General features: G+C 53.8%; 1 protein-coding gene across 1 annotated transcript; it reads right to left on the bottom strand.

Annotated features, from left to right (window-relative positions):
- Positions 1-9,549: 9,549 nt before the first annotated feature.
- GPR84 (G protein-coupled receptor 84) lies at positions 9,550-11,917 on the bottom strand. The gene is made up of 2 exons (XM_030866757.3): positions 11,800-11,917; positions 9,550-10,898 (listed from the first exon to the last, which is right to left on the bottom strand). Exon 2 carries the CDS (start codon positions 10,888-10,890, stop codon positions 9,700-9,702), a length of 1,191 nt encoding a protein of 396 aa, XP_030722617.1. The 5' UTR covers positions 10,891-10,898; positions 11,800-11,917; the 3' UTR covers positions 9,550-9,699.
- Between the last annotated feature and the right edge of the window lie 2,829 nt (positions 11,918-14,746).

Here is a 14,746-nt window from a genome sequence, read left to right as displayed (position 1 = left end):
AAGGCATGAAACCTACAGTTGTCCAGTCTCGCCTGCTGTTTGAGAACCTAGCAATTCAGTTCAGCAACTGTGGGGCAACTGGGCCCAGGGTCACCCTCAGCAGATAGAAAAAGAAAAATGCTTGGGTATAGCACCCTGCAGTGCTGCATTGAGAGTTAGGGTACAGGGGGCTGGATGAGGGCTAGGGATTTTTGTCTTTGCCTCCCTGAGGTGGGGGGAAAGCAGTGTTCAGTAATTAAGGTCGCTGTCCTAACCTTCCTACTCATCACCCAGCATTGGCCCTGCTGGGGGGTGGGCCGTGTCAGTTTGAGAGGTGAGGGCTGCTGATCAGTGACGGGTGTGGAGAATGGTGTTCTATCCAGTTCTCAGACTTGGAATTCTCTGAGCTTGTTTCCCCAGCCTGGCCTGGTTTGAACTTTTCCTGCCTTCTCCGTTTCCCACTAGGAATGGAACTCTAGTTCCCCGGCCTACCCAGTCCTCTGGCCAACAATTTCCTTTCAGGACTGTGAGCAAAACCATTCCCAGCCCTGACTGAAGCAGAGACTGGGGAGTAGGGTCGGACTGTCTCCCTCCTTTGGTCTCTTTCTGTCTGATTCTGGGCCTCTGTCTCTGTGAGCCTTTCCCTCTTCCCCAGGGGATCCTGGGAACCCCTCCTCCCCCATCCCCGTCCCTCCCCTTTGGCTGGGAAAGTGACTACAGCCTGAATAGTGCCAGACACCTGCCTGCCAGATGTGGCGATTTCCCATTCTTCTCTCCCTCCTCCCCAAACGTCTATCCTCTCCCCACCCCACTGAGCAGAGGGAGCCCCCTCAACAGAGTGATTTAGTGCTGCAGCCCCTCTTCCTCAGTACCCCTCTCCAGTTCCTCTCCCTCCCCCTGGTGCCCATGCCCCCCTCCTCCCACCCCGGGGTGCTGGCTTGTGTAAGCCCCAGCTCCTGGACTGGAGAATGAATGGGTGGGGCAGAGGTGATTGGCCTCTGTTTCACCCATGGGAGAGTACATCAGCAGGGCTGAGGACAGTGGCAGCCAGAGCTCATGTCATTCCCACTGGTGGGGCAGGGAGCGGGTAGGCGAGGAGGAGGTGAGTGGAGAGGGAACTGGCTCTCCAGGACTATCTGCAGAGGAGAAGGAGGTCTGTGAGACCTTCCCAGGTAGGTGGGAGAGCTCGAATTGTTCGGCTGCCTGGTGGACATGGCATCTGTGTTCCTCTGGCTGGGTCTCCAGATCTTGTCTCTGGATCTGTGTCTCAGTATGACTCAGTAGATGCCCCTCGGCTCCTACCCTTCAGACTGACCCAAAACACACACTTACAGGGAACCCTTAGTCCTTACCCGTCTCTCTTTAGTGTTTGCCCTTCTGTGTCTTCTCTGTATCGATCTCTCTTCCCTCCCATTTCACCCTCCTCAATTTGTCGAACTTGTCTCGCAGTCACCTGGCCTCCCCCACCTCCATCCATCGCATGTCCTAACACAGTATGATCCCAGACCTCCCATCAAAGCAGAGACTCTGATTCAGAGTCACTCATTTCTCCTTGCCATCCCTCTTTGCAATCTGACTGTCCCCCCGGGCCAGACAGAGGGCTCTGGGGTGGCAGTGGGCTAGAGGACGGCTGGGCTGAAGAGCCACAGAGGCTGGACAGGCCGATGGAGAGTTCAAGGAAGTAGGAGAGGTGGGAGGAGCGGGACAGGAAGATGGAAAGAAAAAGTGACTGAGAGACAAAGAGGGCAGGGGCTGAGGGTTAGCAGAAAGCCAGCATAGCAAACTGGAAGAGTGAGTGAAACCCACACAAAGAGAGCAAGGCTGGGAGCAGAGAGAAAGAATGGAGGTGGAGACAGGAAAGTCAAAGCAAGAGAAGGCAGGGAGGGGGGCCGGGCAAGGGGCAGGCTGGCCCTCCTGGGCCCCCTCACGCTGCTGGGCCAGAAATCTTACGTGTATGCGCATGTATGTGTGTCAGTCTGTCCGTCTATGCACGTGCATGCAGGGCACAGGCGTGGAGGGGTGTCTGGTGGGGATAGAGATGATCCCCACAATATTCTCATTCTCCCATTTCTTTCAGCAGCCTCCTTCCTTGAGGCACCCCATACCAACCCCCCCACCCCAGTATTCCTGATGCTCCAGGGGCCACCCCCAAGGTATTTCCAGGATTCCAAGGAATCCTGGCTTTTTCACGTGGAATGCAGGCCTGCTGGAATGTGCAGTCAGGATCTGCAGCATCAAGAGGCCCCATCCCCTCACTGCCCATCCCCATGCCTGCTCACCAGCTGCTCTTGTCTGTCTTCTCCTGCCACTCTCCTTGTATCTCTCCCTCCTCCACACTGACCCCTCCCCCAGCCTCTGACCCCCAGCCGCCTGGGGCCTGGGTTGGAGGGAAGACAAAGACAGGATTTATCACCAGGATTGAGAAGCATCCCGGAGACTAGGGCTGAGGGCAATGGCTGACCTCCCTGGATGGGAGGGAGTGCTTGGCCAGATGCTGGGAGGCAGGAAGCCTGGGTTCCAATGGATCCTGCTCACAACCCTCACCCCCCGCCCCTTCCCACTATAACCTTGCTCTCTCCTTCGTCCCTGAAGACTGAGGAAACAGAGACGATGGCCTCGACGTGGCTTTAGGCCTCTGAAGGAAAACCTGGGCGGAGCGAAGAGATGAGATCAGTGTTTTAGGGTCGTTCTCTTATGGATACTGGGGAGGATTTGGAAACCAGGTAGGATCAGGTGCCAGTTATTTCCAAGACTAGAAAGGAGCTCAGGTTTAGCCCTGCGACAGGCGAAACGAGATGAACTTCCCCTAATCTAGAAGGACTTCTCCAGAACAGGCCCTGATTGCCAATAAAGAGGGAGATAAAGGTGATTATGGGTCCTGAAAGATGGAAGATACCGTCTCACCAGGAAGCGGAGAAAGAAATGGAATCCCCCAAGGGTTACTAGCTCCAGGCCCCGTGAGAAGGCCTTCCTCGGGCTTCCCTGGTGGCGAAGTGGTTAAGAATCCGCCTGCCAACGCGGGAGACCCGGGTTCGAGCCCTGGTCCAGGAAGATCCCACATGCCGCGAAGCAACTAAGCCCGTGTGCCACAACTAGTGAGCCTGCACTCTAGAGCCCACAAGCCACAACTACGGAGCCCAAGTGCCACAAATACTGAAGCCTGCGCGCCTATAGCCCGTGCTCCGCAACAAGAGAAGCCACGACAATGAGAAGCCTGCGCACAGCGACGAAAAGTAGCCCCCGCTCATCACAACTAGAGAAAGCCTGCACACAGCAACGAAGACCTAACAGAGCCATAAATAAATAAATACATTTATTTATTTTTTAAAAAAAGGGCTTCCCTGGTGGCGCAGTTGTTGGGAGTCCGCCTGCCGATGCAGGAGACGTGGGTTCGTGCCCCGGTCCGGGAAGATCCCACATCCCGCGGAGCGGCTGGGCCCGTGAGCCATGGCCGCTGAACATGCGCATCCGGAGCCTGTGCTCCGCAACGGGAGAGGCCACAACAGTGAGAGGCCCGCATACCGCAAAAAACAAAAAACAAAACAAAAAAACCCTTCAGATTGGATTTAAAAAAAAAAAAGTAGGTCTTCCTCCCTGAGACCTCCAACTGCCTCCTGAGAAGATGAGGAGCAGCTGGACCCTGCCTTTACAGTAAATAGATTATTGGCCCGAAATTGTCTCTACTCAGCAGGCAGGGTGTGTGCTCAAGGAGAGGGAACGGTATGATCCAGGAGTTTCCGAGAAACCAGACCATATATCTTTCAGTGGACAGCTCCTGCAGCTTCCCGAGCCACCCCTGGAGGCCCACTAGCCCCTCCAGAATCTCAGTGTGTCAGGGGCCTCCACAAACCCAACTCTGAAGCTGCACCACTTCCAGCTCCTGGCACCCAACATCCTGCTTGCCGCCTTCACCCTACTGTCCCAGGAGAAGGCTGCTCAAGTTATCTCCAAGTGAAAAGAGGATGGAGGGAAGAGAAACCGAGGCACGTGGGAGCTTCCCGTCTATCAGCCTCTCACCACAATCCCACCAACCCATTCCCACCCAGGGGCTGATGAGGGAGACCTTCTCGTGGTTTCTTTTTAGGCTCTTCTGCAAGCTGAAACCATTCCCTCAATTCTTGATGGAAAGCCAAAAATTGGAAATTTCAGTGGGAAGCATTCACGGGTTGGGAGGAGAGACTGGGAGAGGACAAAAGAACTGGGGGTGGGGTGGGGATTTGCACAGGGTGAGGGAAAAAACAGGAAAAGGGAGAAGTGAGCATCTCGTTTTTCCTCGCTCCCTCTTCCCCCAATTGAGAAGGCAGATTTACAGCACTGGTTTGGGGAGGGGGGTGAGCATGAGGAAGACAGATCTGCAGTTCTGCCCTCTGCGTGTCTGGGTACTTAGCTTTAACTCCCCCATTAGCATCAATCCCCATCTTGCTGCCCATCCGTCTTCTGACATCAGCTCCTTCCTCTCTCTGTAGCCCAGGCTCTCTGACCCTAAGTGGCTCTTAAAGGGCCAGTCTAGACCTTTCTCTCCCTCCCTTCTCCCACTCCAGGCAGCACAGTCCGGCGTGTGTGCTGTGGCCATCGTTGCTGAGGCCACAGTGGATGGGAGGCACAGTGTGCGTGTGGACGGAGGGGGCAGCTCTTCCCCACCTCCCTCTGTTCTCTTTAGGTCCCCCTATATCATGGACCCCCTCTTTGTTCACTACCTCCCCAAGCCAGAGCAAGCCCTCTGGTTGGGCTGGGAGTCACAGACACGGCTCCTGGAGCTGAGGGCTGGAGAAGTCATGTGGACTCACAGGACAGATCCTCTCTCCCTCCCTCATTTCCTGGAGGCCCAGGGGTATCGTGAACTACTGGCTGTTTTTAATTCCCAGCCAGCAGTGGGGGTGGACAGGTTGGGGGCTTAGACTCCTAGGAGATGCCCTGAGCCCTGCATTCCCAGCCTCCTTTCCCAGGGACCCAGGCTGTGGTCTGTGGGGCGGTGGAGGATTTCAAATCTTCCTCTCCCAGTGAGCAAGGTGACAAGCCAGAGAAACCTGCCTCTGAATTTCCTGGCTCCTCTCCCTTATTCCTCAGCAACTGAGTTTAGGGGGGCAGAGGGGAAACTGGCTTCTCCCCATTTCTCTCCGTCTTCTGCAGAAATGCTGTAACTGCACTCAAGGAGGGGTGATAAGAATGCCAGGATGATTGGAAAGTTCCTCCCCCATCTGCCTTCAATCCTTTCTGCTGCAAAGCTCTGCAGTCCTCTGAGGGGCTCTCCTGGATAGTCAAAGGCCCTTTCTGATATCTGAGAGCCGTTCGCCACCTCCCTCAGTGCTCCTTTCTCTGGCTCAGAATGAGAGGGAAGTGGTGGGTGGGGGCCTTGGGAAAGCGTCCGTGCTAAAAATAGGAGCCCAGCGCTGCAGCCCCTCCATGGCCCCTTATTTATATCACCTTCCAAACCTCACTCTCAAAGCAGCATAAATATTCCTAATTCCTGAAGGCCAGCCCTGAACTCATAAATTTAAGCGGGAGGAGTGAGGTGTAGGAAGGGGAGCCTACTGCAGCCTTGAGGAAGTAGAACATCTCCTGGGGGTGGTGTCTGACTTGTCCCCCGGGCAGACGCCTATGGGTCTTCACTGAGAGGAGGAGTTGTGGCTCTCAATCGTTCCTCTAGGGATTAGCCTTTTCTCACGCCCCCAAATAAAAACCAAACTTAGTTCTGTCTTCTCCATTAGTTTCTATCCTTCTCCCTCTCTCTTTTCTTGCTATTACCTTCTAGTTCTTTCCTGCGCCCCTCTCCCCTCTCTGCTGCGCTTTTCTCTACGTGTTTGCTCCTCCAAGTCTCCCCCTTTTCAGAACCGTTGTCTGAAGAGGAAATTTCCATCTCGTTCGGTCTGGTTAGTGAGGTTTGAAAAGAAAAGTCTCTCTCCGTGCCCGGAGCTCCCCGCTTCTGTCCATTTGCCCCCCTCATACACGCCCTTTCTTTTCAGTCTCTCCCGTCTTCTCCTCAGAGCCCCCCACCCTTTCTCTCCCTCAGTCTTCCTTTTCTCCTCAGCCTTCCTATTCCTTGGTCACCCCCTTCGCCCCCTCAGTTTCCCCTTCGCTCTTCAGCTCAGGATTCTCTCTCCCTCTCCAATCTCCTCTTCTCTCCCTACTCTACCCCATCCTACCCCTCAGATTCCTCAGCTCCTGTTTACCCCTTCAGACCTCCTCGTCTGCTTCAGTTCCTACCACCACCACGCCCCATTTTCCCCTCCCAATGGATGAAAGAGGAGGAGAGGTCTTGAGGAACAGGTAGAGGGAGTGCGGTTCCTTGAGGGGAGGGAGAGCAAGCAGGGGATAGGAAGACGGAAGCGGTGCAGAGGGGAGGGGCAACCTCATTCCCCAGCGGCGCCCCACCTCTCCTCCGCCACCGAGCCATAAATCAGGGCCAAGGCGTTTTGGCCAATGACAGAGTGACTCGTAAATCGGCCTGTCAAGCTCAGCCAATGAGAGGCAGCGTTAAATCAAGTCCTGTCAGCGCTTGGCCAATGAAAGGCCCTGGGCTGACCATAAATCTGCCTGTAAGAGACAGCGAAAGAGAGAGAGTGTGCGGACGAGCGGCAGCGGGTGAGGGACCGGGGAGGGGGCGCGGGGAGAGCGGGCGGGGGGCAGGCGGGAGAGAACAAGCTCGGGAGAAAAAAGGCGATAACGGAGGTACAAACGATGAAGACAACCTACAGGAGAGACGGACAGATGGAGAGAGACAAAGAGAAGCCTCGAGAGATAGCGTCAGAAAGTCCGCGATAGAACCCGAGACTGACAGAGATAAAGAGAAAAGAGAGACAGACACTGACACCGTCAGGAGGGCCCCCGTGACCCACTTCCCCAAGACAAATGCATACACTTCCCCGAGACACGCGTGAGCTCCGCACCACGAGGGACACGCGTGCAGTGCACACCCGCAAGAGAGAAAAAGCCTGAGAGATCATCTTCCTCTTCTTTAACCTCACTCAGCGCCTATCGAGATTAGGGGTGGGGTATGGGTGTGTGGGCTGTGGAGGGTGAGAGAGGAGGGCGTATCTTTCTCGCTAGGATCTGTCCTCTCTGGTCTCAGACTCCAGGGTTTCCTTCCGTGTTCCCTGAGCCATTTTTTCCCAGCGACTGATGATTGGGAAGTCCCTCCTGAGGTCTAACCTCAATCCCTATTGCTGCTCCTTTCTACTTGCCAAAGCTTTTGAATCGCCTTCAAGGAATATGAAAAGTGAAGCTTTTTACGACCCTTCAGAGAACTCTCAACTTTCAGAATCTTAGGTCTGAGCAGGAAGGATTTTTAGGGATCATCTGGTCACTTGATTCTAGTTATAAAAAGGCTGCTGTGGGCTTCCCTGGTGGCGCAGTGGTTGAGAGTCCGCCTGCCGATGCAGGGGACACGGGTTCGTGCCCCGGTCCGTGAAGATCCCACATGCCGCGGAGCGGCTGGGCCCGTGAGCCCCGGCCGCTGAGCCTGCGCGTCCGGAGCCTGTGCTCCGCGGCGGGAGAGGCCACAACAGTGAGAGGCCCGCGTACCGCAAAAAAAAAGGCTGCTGTCCTATAGTGGTTAGACATGTGGGCTGGTACTAAAGTCAGACTTTCGGCCCTCAAATCATGATCATATCACTTACTAGCTCTTGGACTTCAGACAAATTGCTTACCCTATTTGTGCTTCATTTTTTTCATTTGTAAGCAAGAGATTATAATAGATACTTTTTGGTAAATTTTGTAAGGATTACACAGAATAATATATTTATAGGATTTAGGACAGCACAAGGCACATGATAAGGGTGCACCCCACCCCCATCTTTGTACAGATTCTAAAACCTGAGGTCCAGAATGATCCAGGGTCCTGCTCAGGCTCACAGAACTAATTATCAGAGAGCCTTGTTTGGAGCCCTGGTCCCTACACTCCCAGGCTGATGTTCTTTATCGGTCTGCTGTTCACCCCACCTGTCTGGACCCCTGCCTTAGCCATCTGAATTTGACTCAGTATAGGCTGCTGGGATTTTTGCAGGAGGAGGACACTCCGAAGCACACGCTCCTCATTAGGAGGCAGGATTCCTGGGCCCTGGAAGTGTGTTGAATGTGAGGGTATCAATCTGTCCACCCTGACTATGGTTCTTTCTGCCCTTGTCTTAATCTCTCTGGACTTTGTTCGCTCAAACCATGGACTTGGGGGCAGGCAAGGGACGGCACGCAGCCACAGCAGTGTCACCATCAACATGACTCTCACATTCTATCCCCAGTGCCCACCCTGCTCCCCCCAGCCCAACCAGGTAGACAATAAATATCTCATGAAAAATAAGTGTCTAATTCTTCACTTTTCTTCCTAAGCTTTGGGGAAAAGGGAGGGGTGCGGATTCCTGGGTCTCCACCCCTGCTGGCCATGAGGGTGGTGTATCTCTGGATTCCCAGTCTTGCTGACACCTTCGGTCCTCAACAGGGAAGCCAGAAAGGAAACACAGAGAACCAGCGTCACCTGGTGGCCACAGGTGCTTTAAATTCGTGCATGTGCATTCGCGAGCACATGGGTGACAGGATGTCAGTTACACTGGAGGAAGGGAATGATATGCTCTCCCCTCAGCTTGGCTCCTGAGCCTTCTTTTTTTAAAAAAAAATTTATTTATTATTTATTTTTGGCTGCATTGGGTCTTCGTTGCTGCACGCAGCTTTCTCTAGTTGCAGTGAGCGAGGGCTATTCTTTGTTGCGGTGAACGGGCTTCTTATTGAGGTGGCTTCTCTTGCTGTGGAGCATGAGCTCTAGGCGTACGAACTTCAGTAGTTGTGGCACACGGGCTCAGTAGTTGTGGCTCACGGGCTCTAGAGCGCAGGCTCAGTAGTTGTGGCGCATGGGCTTAGTTGCTCCGCAGCACGTGGGATCTTCCCGGACCAGGGCTCAAATCCATGTCCCCTGCACTGGAAGGTGGATTCTTAACCACTGCACCACCAGGGAAGCCCCCTGAGCCCTCTTAACTAGAGTCTCTGTTCGGCTTTCGTAATCCAGGATGACAAGAGCAAGTCTGGGGGAAGGGAGGGGCCAGGACCCAGGTGAATTAGCTCCAACAAGTGTGACCTTGCTAGGGCGGCTAGCACACCCTTCTGCCATCGCCTCAGCTAAGCTCAACTCCATTTCCACAGAGCGAGGAGTTCTTCCCCGTGACCATTCTCTTTGGATAGGGCAAGGGCCAGGAGGCTGGACTCACTGGAGGGCCTATCAAAGCTGGATTTCAAAACATTTTTGAGCTGAAAAAACCTGTTTGCAGTGATGGGGGAGCCTGGCAGCAGTAGTTGGAGGTGGGGCCCATTTCTGGGAAGTTAAGCAAAAGGCAGGCCAATCCTCTTAAACCAACTCACATGTTTTATACCTGAAAACCCTTCAGCTGAAGGCTGTGTCCCAGGTCTTCTGCATCTTGCCCCTCCCTTCTCTGACCTAGGTCCCCCCAAATGCTTAACTATTAAGTTCCAGCTGCAAACCAACCCTGGCCTATTTCCTTCTTCCCCAAAGATCACACCCGAATGTGAAAAGGACAGGTTTTGTTTATTAATAATTAATAATGCACCTTGAGCAGCCCAGGGCTGAAATGTTGAGCGAGGGGTGGAGAGGCCTGGTTTGGGGCTTGGGGAGAGGTTGTCTGTGCAAATTCCCAAAGGTCTTTCATCTCCTCTCATATCAGCTGACCACCTTAGTTCTGGAGGAGACATCTCCAGATTCTGGTGACTGGGGACATAGTTCTAATGGAACCTACGAAAATTCTGGGGCCCTCGTTTTAGGAGGGAGCCATAGGCTTGGCGGAACTGGCGGTTCATGGCTGCATAGAGCACAGGGTTGATACAACCGTTGAGCCAGGTGAGGTTGGCAGCAAGCATGTGGACAACCCGGGGAGCCCGGACCTTGGCATCCAGGATGTTGAGCAGCAGGAAAGGGATGTAGCTCAGGGAGAAGCAGAGGAACACAGCAAAACACATCCGAGTCACCTTCCCAAACTCTGATGGAGAGTCCTGAGCTCTCTGGGCTCTTTTAGTTGTCCTGGCTTTGGCAGGCTCTCCTGGAGGACTTTTCTCTGCCATTTGCTTAGCTGCCTTGCTGTTGCTCTTGTCCCCCACTGCTGATGAGTCCCCTTCCAGGGTCTGGGTGGTGGCAGCACTGACTGGCTCAGATGAAATCCCCTCGCTGTGCCCTCCTGATGCCAGCCCACTGTCCAGCTCCCGGAAACGACCAGGCGTGGCCTCACCTGTCCCAGCTACGTTGTTGGAGTGGATGCTCGCCTGGCGCAGCTTGTACTGATCCAGCGCCTGTGCTGCTCGCTTCACCTGGCGGTGGATGAGGCAATAGAAGACGCCGACACTGCTGAGCCCAACCACAAAGTAGATGCCCATGAGGATGGTGGTATAGGGCCGGCCTCGAATGCGATCAAAGCTGCAGGTGCAGACTACGGGCACCAAGACATAGATTGGCCAGAGGGGAGCAAAGCTGGCCACACCCACCACCCAGGTGCTCACCAGGGTGAGCACGATGCCCTTGGCACTGAAAACATGGGGAAAGAGCTTCGGGTGGGCAATGAGGAGGTAGCGTCCCAGGGCGATGAGGCAGAGGGTGAGGATGGAGACAGAGTTGGACGCAAAAAGGAGGAGCCCAAAGACCCTGCAGAAGGTGGCACCAGTGCGCCAGTGCAGGTGGAGGTAGGTGTCCACAGAGAAGGGCTGGAGAAGGGTGCAGTAGAGCAGATCGGCCACTGTGAGGTTGGCGATGAGCAGGTTGAAGCGGGTACGGAGACTGGGCTGGATGGCCAAGGCCAGCAGGGTGAGCACGTTGCCCACAGTGCCTGTCACGGCCACCACCACGCCCCAGCTAACTGCCACATAACGATAGCCCAGCACCGACTCATGGTAGCAGGAGAAGTTGGCATCAGAGGTGTTCCACATGATGGAGGCTGAAAGGGGTGGGGTGGGGGGAAGAGGGAGTCAGAACCTGACCTTGAACTTAGATCGTTCTCTTTTTTGAACGAAATTTTATTTATTTGGCTGCTCTGGGTCTTAGCTGCAGCATGCAGGAAACTTTGTTGTGGCGTGTGGGATCTTTAGTTGCGGCCTGCGAAATCTTAGTCTCAGCATGTGGGATCTAGTTCCCTGACCAGGGATTGAACCCGGGCCCGCTGCATTGGGAGCGTGGAGTCTTAGCCACTGGACCACCAGGGAAGTCCCTAGATCCCTTGAATAACTCTGGGCTCCTGAACATCTGAACCACTCCAGGATCTCACCAGCCTCCTGAGCCATTCACAGGCCTCTTCATCCCAAGATCCCCAACCCCTTCCTTTCCCATTTTCAAAGATTTTCCCAAAGTTTTATCTAACTTTAATTTCTGTCCACTCCGAGCTCCCAACCTTTTCAATATCCATCCAGATACTCTCAGTAACCCCAGCACCCTCCGACCTTTCTAACTCTTCCCCTGTCCCTTAAGACCACCCAGGAGTCCCCTCTCCTCTGTATTCAGGAGAATAGTACCCTCTGTCTGTAGTCCCAGGCCTCAGGGTTTTTTTTGTTTTTTTTTTTTTTTGCAGTACGCGGGCCTCTCACCATTGCGGCCTCTCTCGCCGCGGAGCACAGGATCCGGACGCGCAGCCCCAGCGGCCACGGCTCATGGGCCCAGCCGCTCCGCGGCATGCGGGATCCCTCCGGACCGGGGCACGAACCTGTGTCCCCCGCATCAGCAGGCGGACTCCCAACCACTGCGCCACCGGGGAAGCCCCCAGGCCTCAGTTTTTTTCTGTTTTTACCACCTGGGAGATGAGGAGACAGAGAACGTAAAAGTACACCCACCACCAAAGTACTCACCTGAGTCTCCCAGCCTTCAAATCGCTCTCCGGTGGAAGATGTCCAACTCATTCAAAGAGCAGTCCTTTCTGGTGGGCAGTCAGGCTTCAGACAGGAGGTGCTCTGCTCTCCTGTCTCCTATTATACTAGACGGAGAGAACAAGTAACTCCCCAGTTACACAACCTCAGCCACTTCCTCCCTTGCTTCCTTCCTTGCCTCTCTGGTCCTACTCACTTTGCCTTAGCTAGTGAAATCTGGGCTTTTCTGTTGAAATTTCCCTGTTACTCACCCCAAAGCCTTATCACTCCTTCAGTTCTCCTTCCTGAAACCCAAGCTCTGTTTCCTTCCTCTCTTTGCACGGCAGGACACCTATAAGATCATTGCTGAGAATTGCTGGGACAGGGAGACAGAGCATCAGAGTATCTGGGCCACTTCTCAAGGGGTCAAAGGACAAGACCAAGTTCTAGGAGCAACTCTAGGGACCCCAGAAGTCTTGAGTTTGTTTTGGGAGAACACTGCCTTCCCTCTCTCCAGAACTTGGAGATAGTTCACATCTGAAAAAGGATTCAGGCGAAGAAAGGTGGGAAATGGAGCATCTAGGATGCTGGCTTCCCGCCCCACAGGGCCTCAGGCTCCCAATCATTGGTTCATTCATCCATTCACTCACCAAAAACGTATCGAGTGTCTATGCATTGGACTCTGAGCTAGACCCTGGGATGGTGCATGGCCTTGTGAGTAGTCTAGGGGAGGAGACAGATATGTAAATATATAAAGGCCTAATTGGTCCTCTGAAGCAGCTGTCAGCAAAGTTTGGCCTTTGGGCTAAATCTGGCCCACTATCTATTTTCATATGGGCCATGGGCCAAGAATGTTTTCTTTCATTTTAAAATGGTTACCCGGGGCTTCCCTGGTGGTGCAGTGGTTGGGAGTCCGCCTGCCGATGCAGCGGACAAGGGTTCGTGCCCTGGACCGGGAAGATCCCACATGCCGCGGAACAGCTGGGCCCGTGAGCCATGGCCGCTGAGCCTGCGTGTCTGGAGCCTGTGTTCCGCAACAGGAGAGGCCACAACAGTGAGAGGCCCGCGTACTGCAAAAGAAAAAAAAAAAAAGGTTACCTATGTAGGTACCTACATAATACCCTCAATTTTACCTCTTGGCCAATACAACCTGAAATATTTGCTATCTGGCCCTTTAAGAAAAAGTTTGCGGACCCTCTGTGAAGTACATCAGAGACTTGGAGAAAAGAAGCGAACTGCCAAGGAGGGGATCAGGAAAGGGTTCACAGAGAGACACCTGAACTGGATTGTGAGTGATGAACAGGAGTTTTTTGGGCGGATAAGTAGAAGGACATTCTAGATAAAGGGAACAGGATGCACAGAGTCACGGAGGTTTAGGTAGAGGTGAACAAAGGATGTGAAGGAGGGGCCAAGAGGGAAGATCCTGGAGAGGTGAGTGGGGTCAGAATCAAGGAAGGCCTTGTGCGCCATGCTGAGGAGCTGGGGTTATATCCTGGAGGAGATTTACGCTTGGAGAGCTGTGAGTAAGGAGTGAAAGCCTGCAGGCCAAAGGGAGAGAGACCAGTAAGGAAGCACCAGTTCAGACAAGGGGTGGGCAGGGCCTGAGTTAGGGCCAGGGCTGGTTTGGTGGGCATGCTACCTGCGCGTGTAATCGCACAGGGCCTTGTGCTGAGAAGGGTCCAGTGCTTGAGTTAATGCTCTGCAGTCAGCCTTGAGATCGTTTTTGAACACTTTGCTTTTTCATTTTGCACTGGGCCCCACAAATGATGTAGCCGGTCCTGGTTAGAGCGGCGGTTGTGGGAATAGAGAACAATGATCGGGATCCGTAGGTCCTTAAGAGGTCAAATAGGGTTTATTATTTATTTATTTATTTTTTTTGCGGTACGCGGGCCTCTCACTGTCGTGGCTTCTCCCGTTGCGGCGCACAGGCTCCAGACGCGCAGACTCAGCGGCCATGGCTCATGGGCCCAGCCGCTCCGCAGCATGTGGGATCTTCCCAGACCGGGGTACGAACCCCTGTCCCCTGCATCGGCAGGAGGACTCTCAACCACTGCGCCACCAGGGAAGCCCAAATAGGATTTATTTAATGACTCATTAGATAAAGGGTTAGGAAGAGGGAAGGCTAGGAAGACTCCCAGTTTTCCAGGTGGATGGTGGTTCTCTTAATCAATGAGATAGGGAATGTGGGAAGCATAGCAGGCTTACGGAAGGAGGTAAATAATGAATTCAGTTTTATACCAGATTTGAAGTACCTGTGGGACATGCTAATATCTCAGCCCCTCTAACCCCGATTTCTTCCAGCCCCCCCACCCCACATGTGATCGAGCCCCGGCTTTTCTCATTCCACTCTCCTATTCAGCCACTCCTGCCCCTCAGACTTCTAGATATCCAGTCTCTTTTTTTGAGCTAGATCGACCTGAAACAAAACAAAACACACACACACAAAAACCCCCCAAACTCCTTGTTGGGTTCCATTTCTGAGCCTACAGCAAACTCCCCCCAACAACTTCATAATTGACTAGCTCAGGAGGCCCCTCTTCCCCCTCTCCTTCCTCTTTGACAGTCGTCATGTCATCCCATCTTCCCTCCCCCTTTCTTCAGCAAGACTGAGAAGTGGGTAGAGAGGTGGAAGTGAGCAAAGAGAATGCAACTCAGGATGGGCCCATGTAGAGACTGGGTTCTGGTCTGGCCTTTCTTGTTGACCTTCTGCTGCCCAGCTGGACTAGAGCAAGGGGGGGGGGTCACAGAATCACTGGCTGCTCTTGTGAGTGTGTGGTCGAGTCGAATTCTGAAGACAGAGAAGAGACCCCTTCCCCCAGCATCACGTGGGAGGCAGTGAGCGATGTGTGCTCTCTTGTCCCATAGACCATTTAGGGAACCAGTTGAGAAGGCACTCTAGCATATCTGTAAATGGCACGGTCCCAACACTTTAGTCATGGATCCATCCATG

The sequence above is a fragment of the Globicephala melas genome, chromosome 10 (assembly GCF_963455315.2).
Source record: "Globicephala melas chromosome 10, mGloMel1.2, whole genome shotgun sequence".
In the NCBI taxonomy this organism is placed as follows: Eukaryota; Metazoa; Chordata; class Mammalia; order Artiodactyla; family Delphinidae; genus Globicephala; species Globicephala melas.
This window is presented reverse-complemented; position numbering and strand designations above follow the sequence as displayed.

Excerpts from the sequence above, each read along its gene's own strand:
- GPR84 (XM_030866757.3), bottom strand. The coding sequence starts at position 10,890 with ATGTGGAACACCTCTGATGCCAACTTCTCCTGCTACCATGAGTCGGTG.